The 19,462-nt window shown below is 35.6% G+C and overlaps 2 protein-coding genes and 1 long non-coding RNA gene across 3 annotated transcripts in view; 2 read left to right on the forward strand and 1 right to left on the reverse strand.

The window, feature by feature from the left end:
* The first annotated feature begins 76 nt into the window (after window positions 1–76).
* LOC111607176 lies at window positions 77–2,300 on the forward strand. The gene is made up of 3 exons (XR_002752319.1): window positions 77–196; window positions 327–395; window positions 1,930–2,300. It is a non-coding gene; the product is annotated as an uncharacterized LOC111607176 (long non-coding RNA).
* On the reverse strand, window positions 774–13,869 carry slc49a3 (solute carrier family 49 member 3). Its single transcript, XM_005807796.2, has 10 exons — window positions 13,425–13,869; window positions 10,011–10,169; window positions 9,700–9,916; window positions 7,973–8,049; window positions 7,634–7,771; window positions 5,957–6,073; window positions 4,626–4,778; window positions 4,398–4,555; window positions 3,214–3,317; window positions 774–2,086 (listed from the first exon to the last, which is right to left on the reverse strand). Exons 1-10 carry the CDS (start codon window positions 13,584–13,586, stop codon window positions 1,926–1,928), a joined length of 1,446 nt encoding a protein of 481 aa, XP_005807853.1. The 5' UTR covers window positions 13,587–13,869; the 3' UTR covers window positions 774–1,925.
* An 885-nt stretch (window positions 13,870–14,754) lies between these two features.
* The window catches only part of pcgf3 (polycomb group ring finger 3), a 48,875-nt gene continuing 44,167 nt past the window's right edge, over window positions 14,755–19,462 (forward strand). The window contains exon 1 of the mRNA XM_005807788.3: window positions 14,755–15,064. The gene's annotated coding sequence lies outside the window, so the exon portion shown is untranslated. The remainder of the gene's footprint in view (window positions 15,065–19,462) is intronic.

The raw sequence follows: 19,462 nt of genomic DNA on the forward strand, positions 1-19,462 counted from the left end.
GGTGCTGCAAGGCCTAGTTTCTTGTACAAACGGCTCTGGTTCGGGGTTCTATGCTTCTTATCCCCGTTGTTGCTAGGAAACGGGTGATGCATGCTGGGATAGCTCAGGCCAGAAGCTAGGGGAGGGTAATAATCACATCTAATGTGGTGATAAATGGGCTAAAACGTTTTTAATCAAAGTCAATTCATCATCATTAGTAAGTAAGATGATCAAAGTTCAGCTCTGATTTCTAATAACATGAGAAAGAAAGTTGATAATTCCTCAAATGTTATGAACAAAAACGAATATTGGGCTGAAATAATTGATTCGCTGTTTTGATTACAAAGGTCGGGATTTACGCCGTTGTGGAAGAAGTCATGCTGGCGAGGACACGGAAAGGCTTTATGTAAGTTTCAGTAAGTAAACCTCATCTCCTATTACAAATATACAGGAAGGAAAACTTAAATCAAACTGTCGCTGTACCGTACAAAGATCTTCTATAAAAACGATGAGCCACTCTACAGTTTTCAGGTACTGTGGAGACATTGAAAATACCTGATTCAAATGTCCTAAAACGTACAATAAAAATGACATTCACGTGAAAGAAATATTTATGTACAGTTGTCGGATTTAAAATTATAATATAACTCAGAAAAAAATTACTAAATCGCATAAAAATTCCCCTTGTTTTATCTAATAAAAAATGTTTCAAGCTGAGAAAAAAGTTAAAAAAAAAACTCTCCACAAACAAGTACCGTAAGCATTTAAATTACATTTTTAAATCGTGACAGCAATCCAAAAGAAACATTTTTATTAAGTGGTTACAAGTTGTACAATTATAAAACAGTTTAATTTTACATTTTAATTTGTACATTAATGCTCAGTTGGATTTTAACATCAAATATTGGCAAACAGGTACAAGTATCATTTGTTTACCATGATGCTAAGTTAACCAAAGCTAGTCAAATGTATTTTTGTATTTTGTAAGCTCTGAGATGGAAACACATTTTTTTACATGTTTAAATTGTATGACTAGCAGTTGAGGTTAAGAAAGTTAAGGATTGTTTTCCTGGGCAGGTTTAGTTTAGTTCAACAACCCTGCAAATGTTTCTAATACTTTTTTGTTTTTCTACTTCAGCACATAATCAATGAAGTATTTTATCTATGTTAAAAAGTACCCTGATTTCTTCTGTCAGTAAATCTGGTGAGAGTTTTCTCTCCATAATAAGTTAAAAATATGAAACATGTTGTACATACGTACCTGGAAGATTTATTACCAAAGGCTTCCTTCACACCAGACCCTGGATGGTCTTAGTTCAGTGTGAGGGAAGCCAAAATAAACACAGGATGAAAACAGAGACAGTAGTGATTAAATTATTGTACAAAATTAGCAGTTTATGTATTTAAATTATGTACATTAATTATAAAATGAGTAACAGACAACTAAAATGCCCCAGTGGTGCAAAAACACAAAATATTACCAAATATTTTTGAACTAGTTTCTAGTGCAAATATCATAGATAAGCAAAACTTTTCATGAAGATATAGGAGCTTGTTTTAAGCAAATAAATCCTTAATATTGATGAAAAATGAATTTGCAGATTAATTCATTTGTAACTTATGAAAATTGTCTTGTTATAAGTGACATAATGTGCCAGTACTTTTTCATCCATATTAAGAAATTATTTACTTAAAAGTTACTTGTAAGTTAAGATTTATCTTATTTCAAGTGGTAAGATATTTTGCGTTACAGTGCAGAAAATTGTAAATTACTTCATTTCTCTTTTGAAGCAACAGAATGCATGAATAAATTGTTCCTGGTTCTGTTTAAAGAATCATTAATCATTATCAGAGAATCTTATTGCACAGGAATGTCTGGATTCGACAGGCATAACATTTCATAGAGGCTGGATCCAACCCATAAATGTCTTTTGTTTCCATTTCCTTCAGTTCTCGACTATTTGGTAGGAAGTGGTCGTGTCGTTATTCTCTCTGGTCCCGTAAGCAGCTTGTTCTTCCGCCTCCAGCCGTCTGTAGCGGGTTTGGAAGAAGACGAGGAAGCAGCAGGTGAAAACACTGGACAGTCCTGCCATCACCATCATGGGCACTGAAGAGAGGAGAAGCAAACATCTCATGAAAAAATAAAACTAAAAATGGATTAGATAATTAAATTATATTAAACACTTTCCTACTGTTATTTTTTATTCTTTAGATGGTTTGTTATTCTTATTTAAACACTTTATTCCTGAAAAACGTTGTTCCCCATTCATCTCCATTACAGAAAAGGTTATTTGTATTGCAAATTTTAGCAACAATGCAGCTCAAAGTGTTTACATCAAAAACATCATACAGTCACCAATTGTGAAACAAGCAATAAACATTGCAGTTTGTCAAAATGCATAATTAAAATTATCGATTTCAATTTGCCTTTTTTTGAGAAGAAAAAATTCACTTAATTCAACCAGAGGTTCATCATTATTGTGAAAAACGGCTTATCATGATAAAAGTTTTGATTTATTGTTTCAATTAATGATGTCAAATAAAAAGCAAAATTGATAGTATTATCAAGTCTAAAAGTAATTTTTAATATTTTCTTCAGGTTTGTTGCATGAGAGCATCAATAATTATCAGTACATTTAAAAATATGATTAAATTATATAAATCGCTATTCTTTTAAATAAGTAGTGTTGTGAATAAACCTGTTTCAACTGAGAATATTTGTCAAGAACAGCAATTGCATTTGTGGTGCTATGAAAGCTCTGCCATACAGCTACATAAAAAAGAAATAATACATTGTTTTTTAATCATTATCGTTATCACAATAGCAACCCAAACACCTTGGTAAAATTCTAACTCCATATTGAGTTAGAATATGGATTAGATTAGACTTTATTTTGTAATTTTTAGTGCAACATTATGTTGCTACTACAAGAAAGATTTATATATTTTAAGGATTTTTACACATTTTTGCCAGAGTTTCCAATAAATCTGTACTTTCTGGTAACCTCATATGAATATTTAATAATTTTATATTGAATAACTATTGTTTATATGTTTGTTTTACTATATTTTTTGGGAAGTTTAATGCATTTATATGTATTTTCCAGCAGAATGTACCATTTAAATACATTTAAATTTCAGAATGTAGTTGTAAACATCCCTGTGTTTGAATCCTACTTTGTGTGAAGCTTTACTCTGAACAAAGTGAAACAGGTGTGGCATCATTTGACCGACCTTTCCAGCTCAGCACTGCATCTCCACAGGTGGAGAGCGGAGATTCAGTGATCGGTTTGGTCAAAGTCTGCAGCAGGACGATGTAAACAACCGACTGCACCTGCCTGCAAGAAGGAAATAGGAATCACTTTCACCTCAATACAAAACTCACAGACGCTAATCAGGGCTCATTTCAATAAAACAAAATAAAGTTGTATAATTAATCATTTTGTATTTAGTTAAACCAGCTGTAAAACATCTGATGCTGTATAATTTCAACCAACTGGATAAGAAGCGAAAGTAAATTCAGGTTTATGCAGGATGACAGCTTTTCTAGAAAGAAACTTTTGATCTGAATATAAATAATAGAATAAATAAAGAAATCTGTTTTCTGGTTAATATGGTATAAATCAGATTATAACTACATAATGTCTAACTTGGTATAAGTTACATTAGTGGTTCAGGACATTAAAGGTGGCAGGAGCACAAAATGTGATCAATGTGCCGCATTTTATTAAATAATTTTAGTGTGCAATATCAGTGACTATTTGTTTATTTATTCATGGAAGCCTAATGTATTTTTTAAATGAATGTTTGTTTTCTGTGTGTCCATTTTATCTTACTTGTTATTTTTATCCTTTCATAAACATTGATTATCCTGGAGAAAATCCAATATAATGTTTATGTGCAAATGGCAATATTACTATTCTATTCTATTCTATTCTATTCTATTCTATTCTATTGTCTGTACAGAACTTTTTGTTCACTCTAAAAACAAATCAAAGTATTTTTGTTCTAGTTTCTAGAGCAAATATCTCTGTACACTTGAAATAAGATAAAATAAACTTACAACTAACCTTTTGACAAGATATAGGAGCTTGTTGTAAGTTAATAATTACTTAATATTGATGAAAAAGAAGCAGGTTATTGGGAACGTGGGAAAAATGTAATGCTTTAAGAAATAATCTGCCAATGGAACCAGCACTTTTCATCAATACTTAGGAATTACTGACTTAAAACAAGGTCTTACATCTTGCTAAAAAGTTACTTGTAAGTTACTTTTATCTTAAAAATAAATCTAAAACCAAAAATACTTGGTAAGATTTGGTGTTTGTAGAATTTTTTTTTTTTCTTTTTTTCAATAAGCAACAACCTTCAATGTTTAAAGGCTTCAGCCATGTCATATCATGCAAAGCATTTTATACCCTGAAACAAAGATGAGTCCAGCCGAGGTGGCCTCTCCGACCGGGTACGAACTCTCCACAGACAGCTCCATGGCAACAGGGTAGATGGAGAAACCGAAGAAGCCAAAGAGAGAGCAGACGGCTGCGACAGCGACCTTCTGATGAGGCATCAGACTCACCTGAGACGCAGACAAATATCATCTCAGCTGAATTCACTCTAACAGATGTTTTCTTCTTTCAGTTTCTCACCACTGAGAAGGCGATGCACGACAGAGTGGAGAGGCTCAGGCCGATCTTTGTGACCTCTGTGAACTTCTTCGTCTTGTCAACGTAGACGCCGACGGCACCGGCGCCAACGATGCCGAAGACGATGAAGAGAGCCCCGCAAAGGCCAGCGAAGTCCTGCAGAGGTCAGATTTCACAACCTGAATATTCATGCTGATTGCACTTTGATGCAGAGGCTGGGAAGCTGTTTAACCTTTTGACATCTTTTGTCTGATTTATGCACAAAGTAATGTGTAACTGTGAAAGGAAGGAAAGTGTAAAATAGTTTGGGAAAATCTGGCCTTAATGGAAGAAGAAAGTCACTGCTGGAAGAAAGTCGCTCTCCTAAGGTTTGCTACAATTCATAGAGTGGATGCAAAAAACTAGGGCTGAAATGATTAATTAAATTAATTAAAATAATCATCAAGTAATTTAGTAATTGATTAACTGTTAACTGGAGTATATAGACACAAAATAAGGTGAATTGCTTAAGGAACATCAAACTCAGAGCAGTAATTAACTCAAAACTCCAAAGAAATATGCATATAAGATAAAAACAAAATCTGTAAAAAGTAGTTATAGTATAAAGTTCACTCAGTTAAAATTCTGGGGGAAAAAAATGTCAACAGATCACCTTGATCTGTTCTGTTCTTGATCTGAGCCAATAAGCGGCATGCTTAATGGCCTTGCATGCCGCACTTTTCAGATTTTTTGTTTTAAAATAAACAAAAAATATTAATTCTTTTTTTTTCAGCTGCACAATAATTCACTGCTTGGTATCATGGGTGGCAGTCATTATATAGTTTATCACTTATTGTAATAAATTTCTAATCCAGATAAGAATTTTAGATTTACAGTTTCACAATAAATTCCAATTAATGATGCTTAAACCCCCCAAAAAACTGTCCGTATTGCCATTTTTTTACTTTTCCACTGCTTGTTTAGTGAAATCAATAAATTAAATTTAGTTCCTGTGTGCAGCTTAATCACGCTTCTTTGACTGGTTTCCTGAAGAAGAATATCAGAAATAAATATGCTTTTAAGGAGCAGTATTTATGTTTTTGTCGCTATGACTCCTGAAACCCTAAAAAAGAAGTAATAAATTGTTCTTTTCAACACTTTTATCATCATCAAAATAGTACCAAGACATGATAAAACTTTAAGTCCATATCACCCACCCCTGCTTTGTAACACATATAAATGCCCAAAAAGACAAAGTTTTATGCAGTTTTCCCAAAACAGATCTTCATATAACAACTACTATGCATCGAATGATAAAACACAAGCACTGATCTGCAGCTTGAATCTGTTCTTACGTTGCTGTATCCCTTCAAACACAGGATCTGGTCCAGCAGCGTGGAAAAGCAGGTGAAGACAGCGATGCCGGAGCCGAAGCACAGCAGCAGGATGAGGTACGGTTTGTTCTTCAGTAACTGCAGAAGAAGAACGGCGAAGGACTTTAGCAGTTACTAATCATTTTTATTAATTAACATTTTTTAGAAAATATAATTTGTACCTCTTTAAAACAACAATAACAACCTTTAAGTATGTATTAAACACACTTTCCATTAACTCCACATTTCTGTGTTTTTTTATTTATTTTAATGTTAAATGTCGTGTGTTAATTTGTTGGAAGTGAAAAATAATAATTAACAGAAATAAATACTTGAAAACATCTGTCTTGATTAATCTAAATAATCCGTTTCAGTTACTGAAATAAAAGAACATTTAAATATTAACCTAATTTATTCCAATTCACTTGCATTATGATCTACAAAGATAAAATGTTTTAGTCCAGCAAGGAGCAATATGATAATTTTATACCATTAAATTACATTAAAACATGTAACAGTGAGGCTGGGACTTTTAAACAACTTTTAAAAGTTTTAAATGTTCAGAGCCTACACAGTTTATGGACTCAATGTTAAAATTAAATTTCAATCAGGCAGCTCACTAAACACCTTAGTTCTCTGCAGCTTACTGTGTTTTTTTATTGGTTTTCTCTGGTTTGTTCTGATGTAAAATTTTTTTTAAACTTTAAATTCAGTTTATTTATGCCTGTATGTATTGATGAATGAAAAACTGTTCATTTATACATCTTTTTTTATTATACTAGTGCAGTCATAACACTTTAATCTCAAATCAAAGCGGATTAGGGTCAAAATTAAACATTTGTATGCATAAAATGCCTTTTTTTTGTTTAAGACGACCAAACTGGTAGAAGAGGTTATTAGAGAGGTCTTTGACTTCTTCAGTAATCATATTGATATCTATAAATCTGCAGCTTGAAAACCCTGGTTTTAGGGAAAATAATTAAATTAGAGGTTTGATTCTGCTGAGAAATCTCTTATCAAATTTCTGCTGAAGAAAAGATTTAACAGCTTAATTTGCTGACGAGCAGAAAAAAAGAGAGACGTATTTATGTTCAGCCGTTCTCTTCCAGTTTTTAATTTTTCCAGGACGCTGGTAGGTTGGAGAGGCAGAGCTTTCAAGGTCTTGTTCTCCAGCTGCTCAATATCTTGAGTCACAACCATCGTTGCAATATTACAGCCTCAAACGATTGCATGGATACAATATTTGGTGAGACATATTTCAGGTGCCATGCATTCATGTTCGCCATGCCAACATTATGTTGGACTGACTCTTAATGAAAGAAAAGAGCAGGTTGAGCACATTTCTAGCATTGGTTTCCATGGAAATGAACCCAGATAAGAAGTGACCCAGCTTTGTGATACAGTAGAAACTGCATATGTTTTCTTTTTGTTCGACTTTCTAACATTTGTAACACATCTGTTTATTGAAACATCTACTTTTAAAGTTCAAAGTGAATTAAGATGCTATTTTTTTTCCAATAATAAACTTAAGGAGCAGAGTTTAAAGGGAAATTTGGACAATTATTTTGTTGTTTTTTCCAAGTTTAATCTAAAAATCAGCCTGATGCTGCTTTACATTCCTGCCTTTTTTCTCTGTGGTTAATTTTTCTGCATTTTTACCAGTTTCAGGCCCTGAATGAACGGCTCTGATCCGGAAGTCTCGGCGCCGGCTGACGGTGGCGTTGGGGGTTTTCCGCTCCGTATCCCCAGTGTTGCTAGGAGACAGGTGATGCATGCTGGGACAGCATAGGCCAGCAGCTAGAGGAGGGCAATAATCACACATAATGTGGTGATGAATGGGCCAAAATACGGCAAATAAAAAACAATTCATCATCATTAGCAGATGGGACGATCATATTTCTAGTAACGTGAGAAGAATATTGTTAAACATGATTCCCAGAATAAAACTGATTGTCTGAACGGATTGAGGAATTCGGTTATTTGGTAACTTAAACTCACCAGTTTTGGGATTTGAGCCGATGTTTCGGCGATCACAGGAGAAACAATGTTGGCGAGCAGAATGCCCAGGGGATTCGCTGAGGAGTGAGAGCAGAATGAGCAGCCAATTTACCAGTTTCTGTTCCCAGTTTCAAAGTCTGAGTGACTGAATCAAAACATTCGCATGTCAGAGAAATAAATCTTTCCCTAAACAATTATCCTTAATATCTGCTTATTTTACCAAACAGGTTTTAACTTATTTTTTTAAGACTTTGAAGGATCTTTCTTTGTGTTTGCATTTCTGTGAGAAATGAAGGACATGGGTGACTTCCTTTAAGTTTTGATCACATGTTGACACTGACCCAGTTCCCCTTTTCACCCAGGAGAAATGAGACACATGGTTTTAGACTAGTTTCTTATTTTCCAAACATAAACTCCTCTAATGGTTATTAAAATACCTTCAAGCTGATTGTAACAAATGCAGGTTTGAGCATTTTTTAGGTTTCTGATGTAATAACTGTAGTAAATTTACACAAATAATGACTCTGAAAGAGCCAGGAATTTAGTTTTATTTTATTTATTTATTTTTAAGTTGGAAACTTTGGATGTTTTCAGAATGAGTAATCAGCTTTATAGGACAAAATTGTGCATGCTAACAAAAAATGTTTCTCCAATTTCAAGAGCTCACAGTGTACAGACATTATTTCCTTTAAACAAACTTTAGAGAAATTAAAATCTTTCATAGATTTTTCACAGGAGCCAAAGAAAATATATCTGTCCATTTTATTGAAAATTTTTTGTCTTTCTTTCTTTAAAAATAAAGAAAGAAAGACAAGAGCTTATTTCTGTTTTTATAAAAACAGAAATAAAATGATGGTTCTTTAAACAGAATTAAAATGATCTTTTCAATATATTTATCAAAAATTATAAGCACCTTTTAACATTTTCAGCTCTAAACAAGATTTATTTAGTTGGAATGGACTGATGGCGAAATGGCTTTTTCGATTATAAAGATTGCCAACCCTGGAACTAATACTTTCATTTTAGTCCTTCAGAGAAAATTAAACCCCAGTGAAAGCTGATACAGTTTGGTATAACCTGTATTTTGTTGTAATTGGTTTTTATAGATTTCTCATTATGTTGGAGTTTTAACATTGTTGCTCCAGATCAGGTATTGTTATAATCCTGTTGTGTCTTTAACCCACAATTTGGGCTGGTTTTTATTACTGGTTCCAGTATTTTAAAATGGTAATCCTCTCATTTCCAGGCTAATTGGACAGACTGATAGTTGCATAAATGGACCCAAATCTAATAAAAGCATCAACATTTACATAATTTACCTAATGTCCAGTTTCCAGTACCGACAGATCGCTACTCTTTAACTTTTAGTGAGTCAGATCTACAGCTGAAGACAACAGTTGCTCAAATAAGCAAGCTTTGTCGGTCAATTATTCTGAAATATTTTACAGCTAGAGAAAACAACAAGCTCAATATTTATTTTTTATTTTTTACAATGGCTTGCAAAATTATTCAAGTATTAAACAGAGATGTTCAAAGCCCAATCCTGCTTTAAAATTCTCCATAACTTTATCCTGAGCTGTCTGGTGTGTTCCTTGGACTTTATGATGCTGCCTCAGGCACCGTCTACCCATGTCTGATGTTGTTTGTTTTGCTCTCTTGGAGCCGTACACAGTAAATTCCAATGTAAATGATAAACTGCAGAAGCTTTACGTGTAGGAGTCCCTTACACATGGAGGCGATCATGTTGGCTGTAGCTCGCTGGCTGTCGGGGAACCAGAGGGCGGCCAGTTTGGTGGGGGTGAAGATGATGAGGGGCTGGGCGAGGGCGCCGAGCGTCTGACCCAGCATCACTGCTGGAAACTCGAGCTTAAATCGAGCCGGCGGCAGCGTGCCAAGGAAACGCAGCAGAGCTCCAAGCATGTTCAGCCAGGATCCCAGGATGAGCTGTAGAGATGTCAAAGGTCAAAGGGCCACAGCAGATTAAAAAGCTCATCTTAGCTTCTTCTTAATTTTTCAGAAATGTTATCTGCTCTCATACCGTGATCCGTAAACCGAGGGTGTCCAACATCCAGGTAGTCCCGAAGCTGAGCGGTATGGCAACCACCATGAAAACCAGTGACAACCAGTTAATGTCCTCCAGACTGACCTTTAGGTACTGGCCTGACTGGTTTGCAACTGGTGCAAAGGTAAGCCATATCTAAGAGGAAATAAAGCATTTTATTTAGATATTTTAATGAGAATACTTGACTGATAAAATACATGTGACAGAATTATTTGGAGTATTTTAAATACATTTAGGAGTGCAACTTAATTATTATTTTAGTAATAACTCATACTATCAATTCTTATGATTAAGCGGATACTTTAACACTAAGGGTTATTTTATGAAATATTAAAAATATATAGAAGTGAAAATAAACAAATAATTCATTAAAAAAAAAAAAATATATATATATATATATATATATATTGTTGCCTAATAACACAGGGTTTCTTTAGTGAACACTTGATCGTTTGTAGCAAAGAAAAAAAAATACATCAACATGTGTAAAGGTCAGTCCTTTCTGCTTTAATTGACATCAGTACAGTGTGGGGCTGATCTGAGTTGTTTCTAGAACTTTTGTTTTTTACATAAGAAATCAGGTGAAACTAAAACTATGTCATTTGAGGAATTCTGATTTAAACCATTTTACAAAAAAATTGGGATTTTTTTCCATCTTAAAAACAAAACATACAGTACAGACCAAAAGTTTGGACACACCTTCTAATTCAATGTGTTTTCTTTATTTTCATGACTATTTATAAGGCAAGAAATCCCACTTATTAACCTGACAGGGCAGGTTGACCTATGAAGTGAAAACCATTTCAGGTGACGACCTCTTGAAGCTCATCAAGAAAATGCAGAGTGTGTGCAAAGCAGTAATCACAGCAAAAGGTTGCTACTTTGAAGAAACTAGAATATAAGGGGTATTTTCAGTTGTTTTACACTTTTTTGTTTAGTGCATATTTCCACATGTGTTATTCATAGTTTTGATGCCTTCAGTGTGAATCTACAATGTCAATAGTCATGAAAATAAAGGAAACTCATTGAATTAAAAGGTGTGTCCAAACTTTTGGTCTGTACTGTAGATAGCTTTTGTACAGTTTCACCTTAACTCCTTTGTTTACGTTGTTTCAGAAAATGCCGTTTTTTGGGTCTATATAATCTTAATGGCTAATTGATTACTAAATTGATTGTTTCAGCCCCAAATGCATTTTATCAGGGCTAGATTTGAAAGCATTTCCATTGTTTTTCTTCCATTGGTGTTGGTCTGTTGCATAAAATCTCAATAAAATACATAAAACTTTATAATTATGTGAAAACGTTTGCAAGGTACTCTGGGGTTCACCTGTTTAACATTGAGGCAAAAGAAGAATCTACACTTGTCTATTCTGGGTACAATAAACAAGTTTGTAAGCAGATTTGGACGAACAATGTCACCATTGTTCACTGCAGGGTGAAAGGTTTTTGAGGTGTTTTTACTTTTTGACACTTTGCTTTGTTTCCTCAGTGTTTTAGGAATCATCTTTCAGCTCATTTTACATGTTTTGTTACAATCCTATTGAAATCTTACAAATACAACCCTAAAACACAGTAATATTCAGATTGATCCTTAATCAAGCTAATTCTTTTCGATGGCGTTAATCATGAGCAATAATACACTTCCTATGAATGACCCTACCTGTGGGCCTGCAGGTTTTTATAAATCCTGACCCCTATGGGACTCTTAATGTCACACTGATTAATGTCTAACTGGCTCTTCAGCTGTTATTTGCCACATCATGAATGCCTCTCCTCCAGCTGGGCTTCTTTTGTGAGCGAAAACACCAGCTCCCTGGAAACAATAACTCCCAACGCGAGCACGAATCCCGTGGGGGCTGGAGATATGTGAGGGAGGGGCTCAGATTGTGTGACTGAGGGCGGCACACTTGCCTCCAGGCACACTCAGCTGCACAAAGACAACGTCCCCTGGGAGTGATATCAAGTTATGCAAACACTAGAAGGAACCACATGTCACAGTAAGTCAATGAATTTGCCTCTACAATGTCTGTATGGGTAGAAAATAATGGCGAAGTATAAAGATAAAAAAAATCTTACATATTTATTCCAGCCCTGAAACTACAAATTAAAAGTAGCAAGAAAGCAGTAGTTTACGAGAGATGGACCAATCAGTTGGCCAGATTTTAAAAATTGGCATCAAACCAACAATTCTCACCATTTTTGATCTAGAAATGAACCACCAACATGATGTCTTTCAAATCCAAAAATGCTTTACTGATCCCAAAGGGTTCAGTTGTAACTCATATTAATTCAGATTTTCCAGAGTTATTTTAGATGGAGACGGCTGTGGGCAAGAAGGGTCTCCTGTAGCTGTCTGTATTACAGCGAATTTGAAGAAGCCTCTGATTGAAGACACTGTTTCAATGCACACTGTAGCACTAGGCTACCTTTTGCACCCAAGTTTTCGACCGTATGGTATTTAACATCACAGCTTTTAAATCACTGTCCATAGAGGCAGTACTGAATTGTAAATGATAGATTGTAGTGAAAAAGTGTTTAAAGAACTTTAACAAGCTGAAATGTTGTGTTTTCCATTTGTAATCAGAACTGAGAAATTCCCACTTCCCAGTCAGAAAAATCAACAGGAACGCCCACAGAAGTCAGATTTTCCACTGAGAAAGTGGGAGAAACAACTAGCCCCAGTTAAGACTTATAAGACCAACTTCGCCTGTCAAAATGGCTGCCCCTCAACAATAGTACGCTGGGTTGGAAACATGTATTTTACAAGATGTTTGCCTTGTAAAATGCATTTTACAAGGCAAATGTATTGTTAATGCATTGCTGTGTTGTTATAAACACAACAATACAAATGTATTGTTGTAAACAATACATTAACATTGTTATGAACGCCACATTTATGTTACATGTAGCTCTAAACTAAACAAATTAAAAGTAGTGTATTATTTTAAAAAGTAAAGCTTAAAACGATGTTAAGAAGAACGTTCCATTTAATTTTCATGACTGGAACTTGTAATTTCCAAGTATGACTACAAATGGACTGCACTATTGAATCTCTTACACTCTTTGATGGATAACTGTAGAGTTCAATGACAAAGAAGATTGTATAATTTTAATGTATGTCTGTAAAACTTGATCAAAGTCTTAATTAAGCAGCATTGTGATGGGGTCTGGCTTTAAAATGTGGTATAAAAATATTATTACACAATAACTTTTTTTTGTTCAAGATATAAAACCCTCAACCTTAAGTAATTCTCAGTAATATTCAGCATTATCACAACTACTACAATAAGTATTATTGACACTACTATGCTGCCATACAAACCCTGAATTTGGCAAAGTTGTCCTCCATAGACACAGAAAATCATAAAGACAGTGGATAAAATGACTCACCGTGGCGTTGGAGCAGTTCAACAGACACAGCACTAGCAACACAAACCACCTCCTCTTGTAAACTTTAAAACACAGCAGCCTCGTCGGCTCTAGGTTCGGATTCCCAGAAACAGCCGCGTAAACGGTCCGAATGTCGCTGGTCGTCTCTCCTCCAGCGTCCATGACAACTTCCACAGTTATTAACTTATCATTGATAAGTTATTTATGCTAGCTAGCTACGAGCTTGTATGTTTGGGACATATCCCGAAGTTTAACCTGTTGATGTTTGTCAACATGTCCGTAAATGTTCGAAGAACAAAAAAATAACGACGGCAAATCAGTTCTGTGGTTTTCTGATAGACTTTAAAGTCATTTTAACTCACAGCGAGGACGCCGGTTTGACAGTTGGAAAAGACAGGGAAAAAACATCGCTCCAACAGTCAGAGAATGTCATTGTACTGTACAAAGATCGTCTAAAAGAACGAAGAGTCACTCCGTAGTTTAACGACAATCTGAAATTTCTCACAATTTAATTAATTTCAGGATTGAGACATGCAATTGAAGTAACAGAAAAATCACGCGACACATTTTTATAAATGTTTTTTTTTCTTTTTATTAAATATACTCTTTAATAAAATAGTTTGAACTTTGATAGTCAAAATCAATTTACAGTTTTACATATTCTATATAGAATGTGGTTTCCATTTGTCATAACAAAGGTTGAGGTTTACGTCTAGGGCTAAAGTGTGAATTGAGTTTAGATTAGGTTTGGAGTTAAGTACAAAGTGGTAATGGTTGCTTTAAATTAATGAAATTAATGAAAAATGGATGGAAGTCAATGAAAAGTCCTTGTGAAGATATAAGGACATACTGTGAGTGAGTGTTTAACAATAATCTTTTTTTAAAGCACAACTTGTTTATAAAATATGTTAGGATGTTATCATGTTTAGTCTGTTTCTACGTGTTACCTAATATATTCCTGGTAAGAAGCTGATCAAGAGACACATACAATTTTGATTAAATCTGTACAGCGATGCATTTGTGCAAGTGGAAAAAACCCAAAATAAAAATTTAACAAAACTGAAAATGTATTAAATAAATAATGAAGATGTCAACTGGTAATCAAATAAGGATAAGCAGTATATATTTCCCCATCAGCCCACAATTTAATCTCTAGTTAGTAAGGTGACTGCATTCAATTATGCAAAACAAATGTAATGTTCGAAACAAACAAACAAATAAATAAATAAATAAATAAATAAATAAATAAATAAATAAAAACAAACAAACAAACAAACAAAAAATGTATACTGCTTTTTGTATGAGGGTCAAAAACAAAATTTAACTCCACAGAAATAATTTTATCAAAAAATTCAAAACTGACTAACCAGAAAATATAAAGTCTGGTTAAGTTGTTTATATCAGAAAAATATGCTAATTTAATAATTAATTGTTCATTTAGCCGGTCAATTAAAAAAAATTCCACAACACTTGAACCCACTCACCCTGTCGTCGCACAGTCTGCGCATGCTCAACTTTTCTCCCCAGAGTTTCGGCCTGTTCCGCCACCACTCGGTGATTTTCGTCTCTTTGTTACACTGATAGTGGATTTAACTCGGATTCAACCCAAACATCCAGCGGACTGTGCGGCTCTCAAACAGGTTAGTTCGCCCACTTCTCCCCCTCCCCCTGGTCTACGTGTCCCCGTCCTCTGTGACTCGCTCTTCGGTTTCACGGTACCGGTTCGCTCCCCGTCTCCGTCCGCTCCGGAGCATGCTGTACGTGTTGTTTTATGCGCCTGTGTGGTAGTGTATGGCGGCGCCGGGCCCTGCAGTTGCACACCGGGGATGAGGTGGTAGTGGGGGGGTTGATAAGAGGAAAAGTGTGCCGTTCAGACGGCTGTAAAGCTAACCGGGCTGGCCACCGTTAGCCCGGTCTGAGTGGAGCCTCTTGTGTGTCTGGTTGTGTTTAAATGCCGATGTTCCTCCTAACCAAGCACCAGTTCTTGGTTCTTGGTTAAGATGGAATGTTCTTGAAAGCTCATGCTCCTCCATTAAGCTAACCTCTTTCTCCCCCCATGTCCAAAGTTCAGGCTAACATGTGGAGGAAGAGCTGTTTTGGGGTTTGGATCAAATCAAAAGTTGGTGCATATTTTTGTACCTTGTCTTGTGGGTGGTTGTCGTCCCTCTCCAGGCTGCAGCAGCAGCGAGAGCAGCCTGACATTGTGGGGAGGAAGGCGTGCAGAGAGCAACCAACAAGTCTGTGCAGTTTTCTGAGAAGAGATGTAGATACATTGTCACCTTCATGCAAACACAGCTTTCTCTGTGTGCGATGGAGTCATTTGGACCTAATGAGGAATTAGATTGAAGGATAAACTTTTCCATTTCTTGGAGTTTTGCAACCAGTGCCTCAAGCTTCAAATCATTCACATGTCCATAGATGTCTAGAAGAATCTCAAAGCTGTGTTGTATTTTGCACTTGAATATGAAGGTGCAGATCTGAGAAGCGTGTGGTACTTACTGGTTCTCTATGACATCAAAGTATTTTATATTATTTGAACTTGAATTTCCAGATTCTATTCCTTTTTCTTAACCTCTATGATGTTTCCATCCATTTTCTCACAAACTTGTTTTTTTGCATATTTTCTATATTCTGCAATAAATTCATAACAAGACCCAATGTTTGAATCTTGAATAGCATACAAGTTTTTGACATGAACATTTACATTTTCTCCTCACTTTGAGGGGAGAAAAACAGCGTTCGATTAGATCAGTCTTTCCTCCAGGGCTGGTATGCTACATGTTTCAGTTCTTTCTCTGTTTCAACACATCTGGATCAAATGATAGTTTGTCTTTAGTGGGTTTCTGCAGAACTTTATGACAATCTGAGGATGTTGTTGGACTATTTAAATCAGCTGTTCTGGAACAGAGACACATCAAAAACTAGGAGATCCAGACCCTTGAGGATTGGTGCTGGACTCCTATGGGTATTTCTCCAGGACATAAACCCGTTGAGATTATTAATCTCTTTAACAAGGACATCCTGGCTAAGATAAAAGGAGTACAAGATCCAAGAAAGTAATACTAACACAACAAAATTGATAAATTATGTTTGTTACAGTCACAACAAGGTGACTCTGTGCGCACCAATGTTACCTTAAAGTGTAGCCAGACGTTAGCTCTGAGGTTCACTGTAGTTAACTTGAAGAACATGATGGCAGTTTTCCTAAAATCACTTTGTGTATGAAAATATACCAATACTTCACCCTGTGAGTAGAGTTTGAGGTACTTCCAACTAAGGATCGAACCTTGAAGTGAAAGAGTGACTCCAAATAAATTCTGGTCAGTTTGAGTCTTAAGGCTTGTGTTTTTTATTTTTGTCAGCCATAAGTGAACGGTAAATTGGACCTTCAATTTATATTCAATTTATGTCAATCTGAAAGTCTAACTTTGCCAAAAGACTTTTTTTAGGGTGCCTTCACACCAGCCCTGTTTAGTCTGCTTTAATCGAACTCTACTTCGTTTGTCTAGAATGTCCAGTTCATTTATCGAGATGTGAATGAATCGAACTCTGAAAAGGGAACTCTGGACTGCATAAAAACATTGGTCTCAGTTAAAGACAGGACAGTACTATAACGGAGGGCATTCTGAGTAAAACCACCAAAACAAACACGCTAATTTAGCACTAGCAGGAGAAATGGCTGCTGCTAAAGTCTGAGCTACTCCATTTGTGTTTTGCAAAGAAGGAAGTTGCGCTAATGTCTTCTTCAGAGGTTTTTGTGTTGTTTCCTTCAGTGGTTCTTTGTGCAGTGCCACCACAGGCAATTTGGGTAACAGGTTTATCAAAGAGTTTGGTTCATTTGACAGTGCTGTGTGAAAGCAAACCGCACCAACTGAAAATGTAGCAAATGTTACAACTTTGGTTCCCAACTAAATGAGTTTACTGGACTATCAGGTGTAAAACATCAAACAATCAGGTCTTCAAAAGCTTTGATTGATTGATCAATTTAAAGCACAATCTTACAGCCAATCAGTCTGTAACAAAACCTGGACAGTAGCTTAACCATAGGCTCAAAACTAAAATGATCATTTATTATGAGTTAAATAAGTCATCACCTCCTATTTAAGAATCAGCATTAGTCAGATTTGATGCCTACTTTGTGTTAAAACATCCACATTATCTGCCGCTGTTTTTAGCACCCACTCTGCCCTGAGATATCATGTCCCAATCATCATTTTTTGATGTTCTAGCATTATGTCTGCATGTTAATCAGTGTGTAATGATTACAAATGACCTAAGAATCATCTATTCTACCAGAAAACATGCCTCTCTGTCTGGTAAAACAATGTTAATGGTCCCTCTGGGCAGCCTGATAAAACTGCATGACAGGCGAGCAGGATATGGCCTCTTAAGACTCAGCACTGCTTGATAATGAGAAAACTCAATAGAAACTGAAGCACCGGAAGATGGATTTGTCTTTTTCTTGGATAGGAAATGAGATCAGACAGCTCCCTAAATGAGCACTGAGCAACTGTAGAGGACCCCCCATTTACAAGTAAAGCTACTGTTGGAGGAGGCGTTCACATAATCCGTCCCTTTTTTTTTGTTTCTCAACTAAGTTTTTCTGAGAATGAAGGAATAAATCACATCTTAACGTTTATATAGAAGTGCTAATTCTATACTGCACTAATGTGGGTGGAAGATGAAAGCAGAAATTGTTAAATATAAAATACAATTTTCCTTATGTTGCAGAGGAACTTAGCAGGAATGTACTCTTGCATAAAACTGATTAATGCATCAGTCTCACACACTAGTTTTTGTGACAGAGAAAAGCCCTGCAGCCTTCTGTTACATCACTACAACAAACATGGATGCATTTAGGGCTGCTTTGTCTAGAAATGACCTGCAGGTCTGGTCACACCACCATCCACACCAACAAAGTTCTTTCTTTTCTAATTGAGGGAAACATTAGGAAACCTGCTTTCACGTCCATGTGACTTTTGGACTCACGCGTCTTGATTCTGCTGACTTACAAGGGAACTGAGTCTTTTTATGTTGTGAAATATCATAAAACGCTGAAAAGATAAATGATAAACAGGGTAATAGATGACAGAAAGGACAGTAAATTATATCTGACAGTTTTTTTTACATGTCTATTTTTGTTAGCTTTGAGACTACATGAAACATTTTTTATTATTGATCACTGAAGTATATGTTTCACACAGCTATTTCCCTCTACTTCACAAATATGTGCTACTTCTTATTCATCTGTCACATAAAATTACAGCAATATAGATTGAAGTTTTTGCTTATGTGACAAAATGGGAGAAGCTTGACAGGATGGAAATATTTTCACATATCAAAAGTTTAATTGGTGAACCTTTATATTATGTTGTGTTGTATGTAATTTATGTTTTTTGGACAAATTATGTTGACAGTTGCTTACAAAAATGAAGCTAAATTAAGCCTGGTTTACGAAGAAAGAATATTTTTGACCCAATCTTCCCCTTCCAGCAATATTAAGGATGGTCTGATTATCATGATGGCTGTAAAGATAATCTTAGGAGGTATTCCTACCGTGTGTGGTGTGTCCAAGTGATCTACTGTGCTTGGAAGGACGTCGGGAACACTCCGACCTCAACTGGGGATATTCAACATGTTGGAATGTCTTGGCCTGATATCCCACTGTGTGGGGTTTTCCAGAAACAGACAGAAACATGGAGGGGAATCCAAAATACGGAAGACACAACAACCACTATGGTGCACCAGAAAGTCTGGTGCATTGTTTTTTTACCTGTTCAAAAATAGTCCACAAACTATTGTTATTGCTTCTTCGTCCCATTTGAGCACCAGAGGTTTTGCCAGATTTCCCATCTGATATCTGAATGTTCATGAGTGAAATCTGTTTGTGTGTAGAACCAAACTTGATATACTTGCACAGGGTTTCCCCCAGAAAACTTTCTAAGTCTGTAGATAAGTGCGCTAGGGCAGTCAACCAGCTGCCTATTGTGTTTTTGAGTTAAATTTTCTTTTAAATTGACAGGAAATTGTTAAATATA

Source organism: Xiphophorus maculatus, chromosome 23 (assembly GCF_002775205.1).
Source record: "Xiphophorus maculatus strain JP 163 A chromosome 23, X_maculatus-5.0-male, whole genome shotgun sequence".
In the NCBI taxonomy this organism is placed as follows: domain Eukaryota; kingdom Metazoa; phylum Chordata; class Actinopteri; order Cyprinodontiformes; family Poeciliidae; genus Xiphophorus; species Xiphophorus maculatus.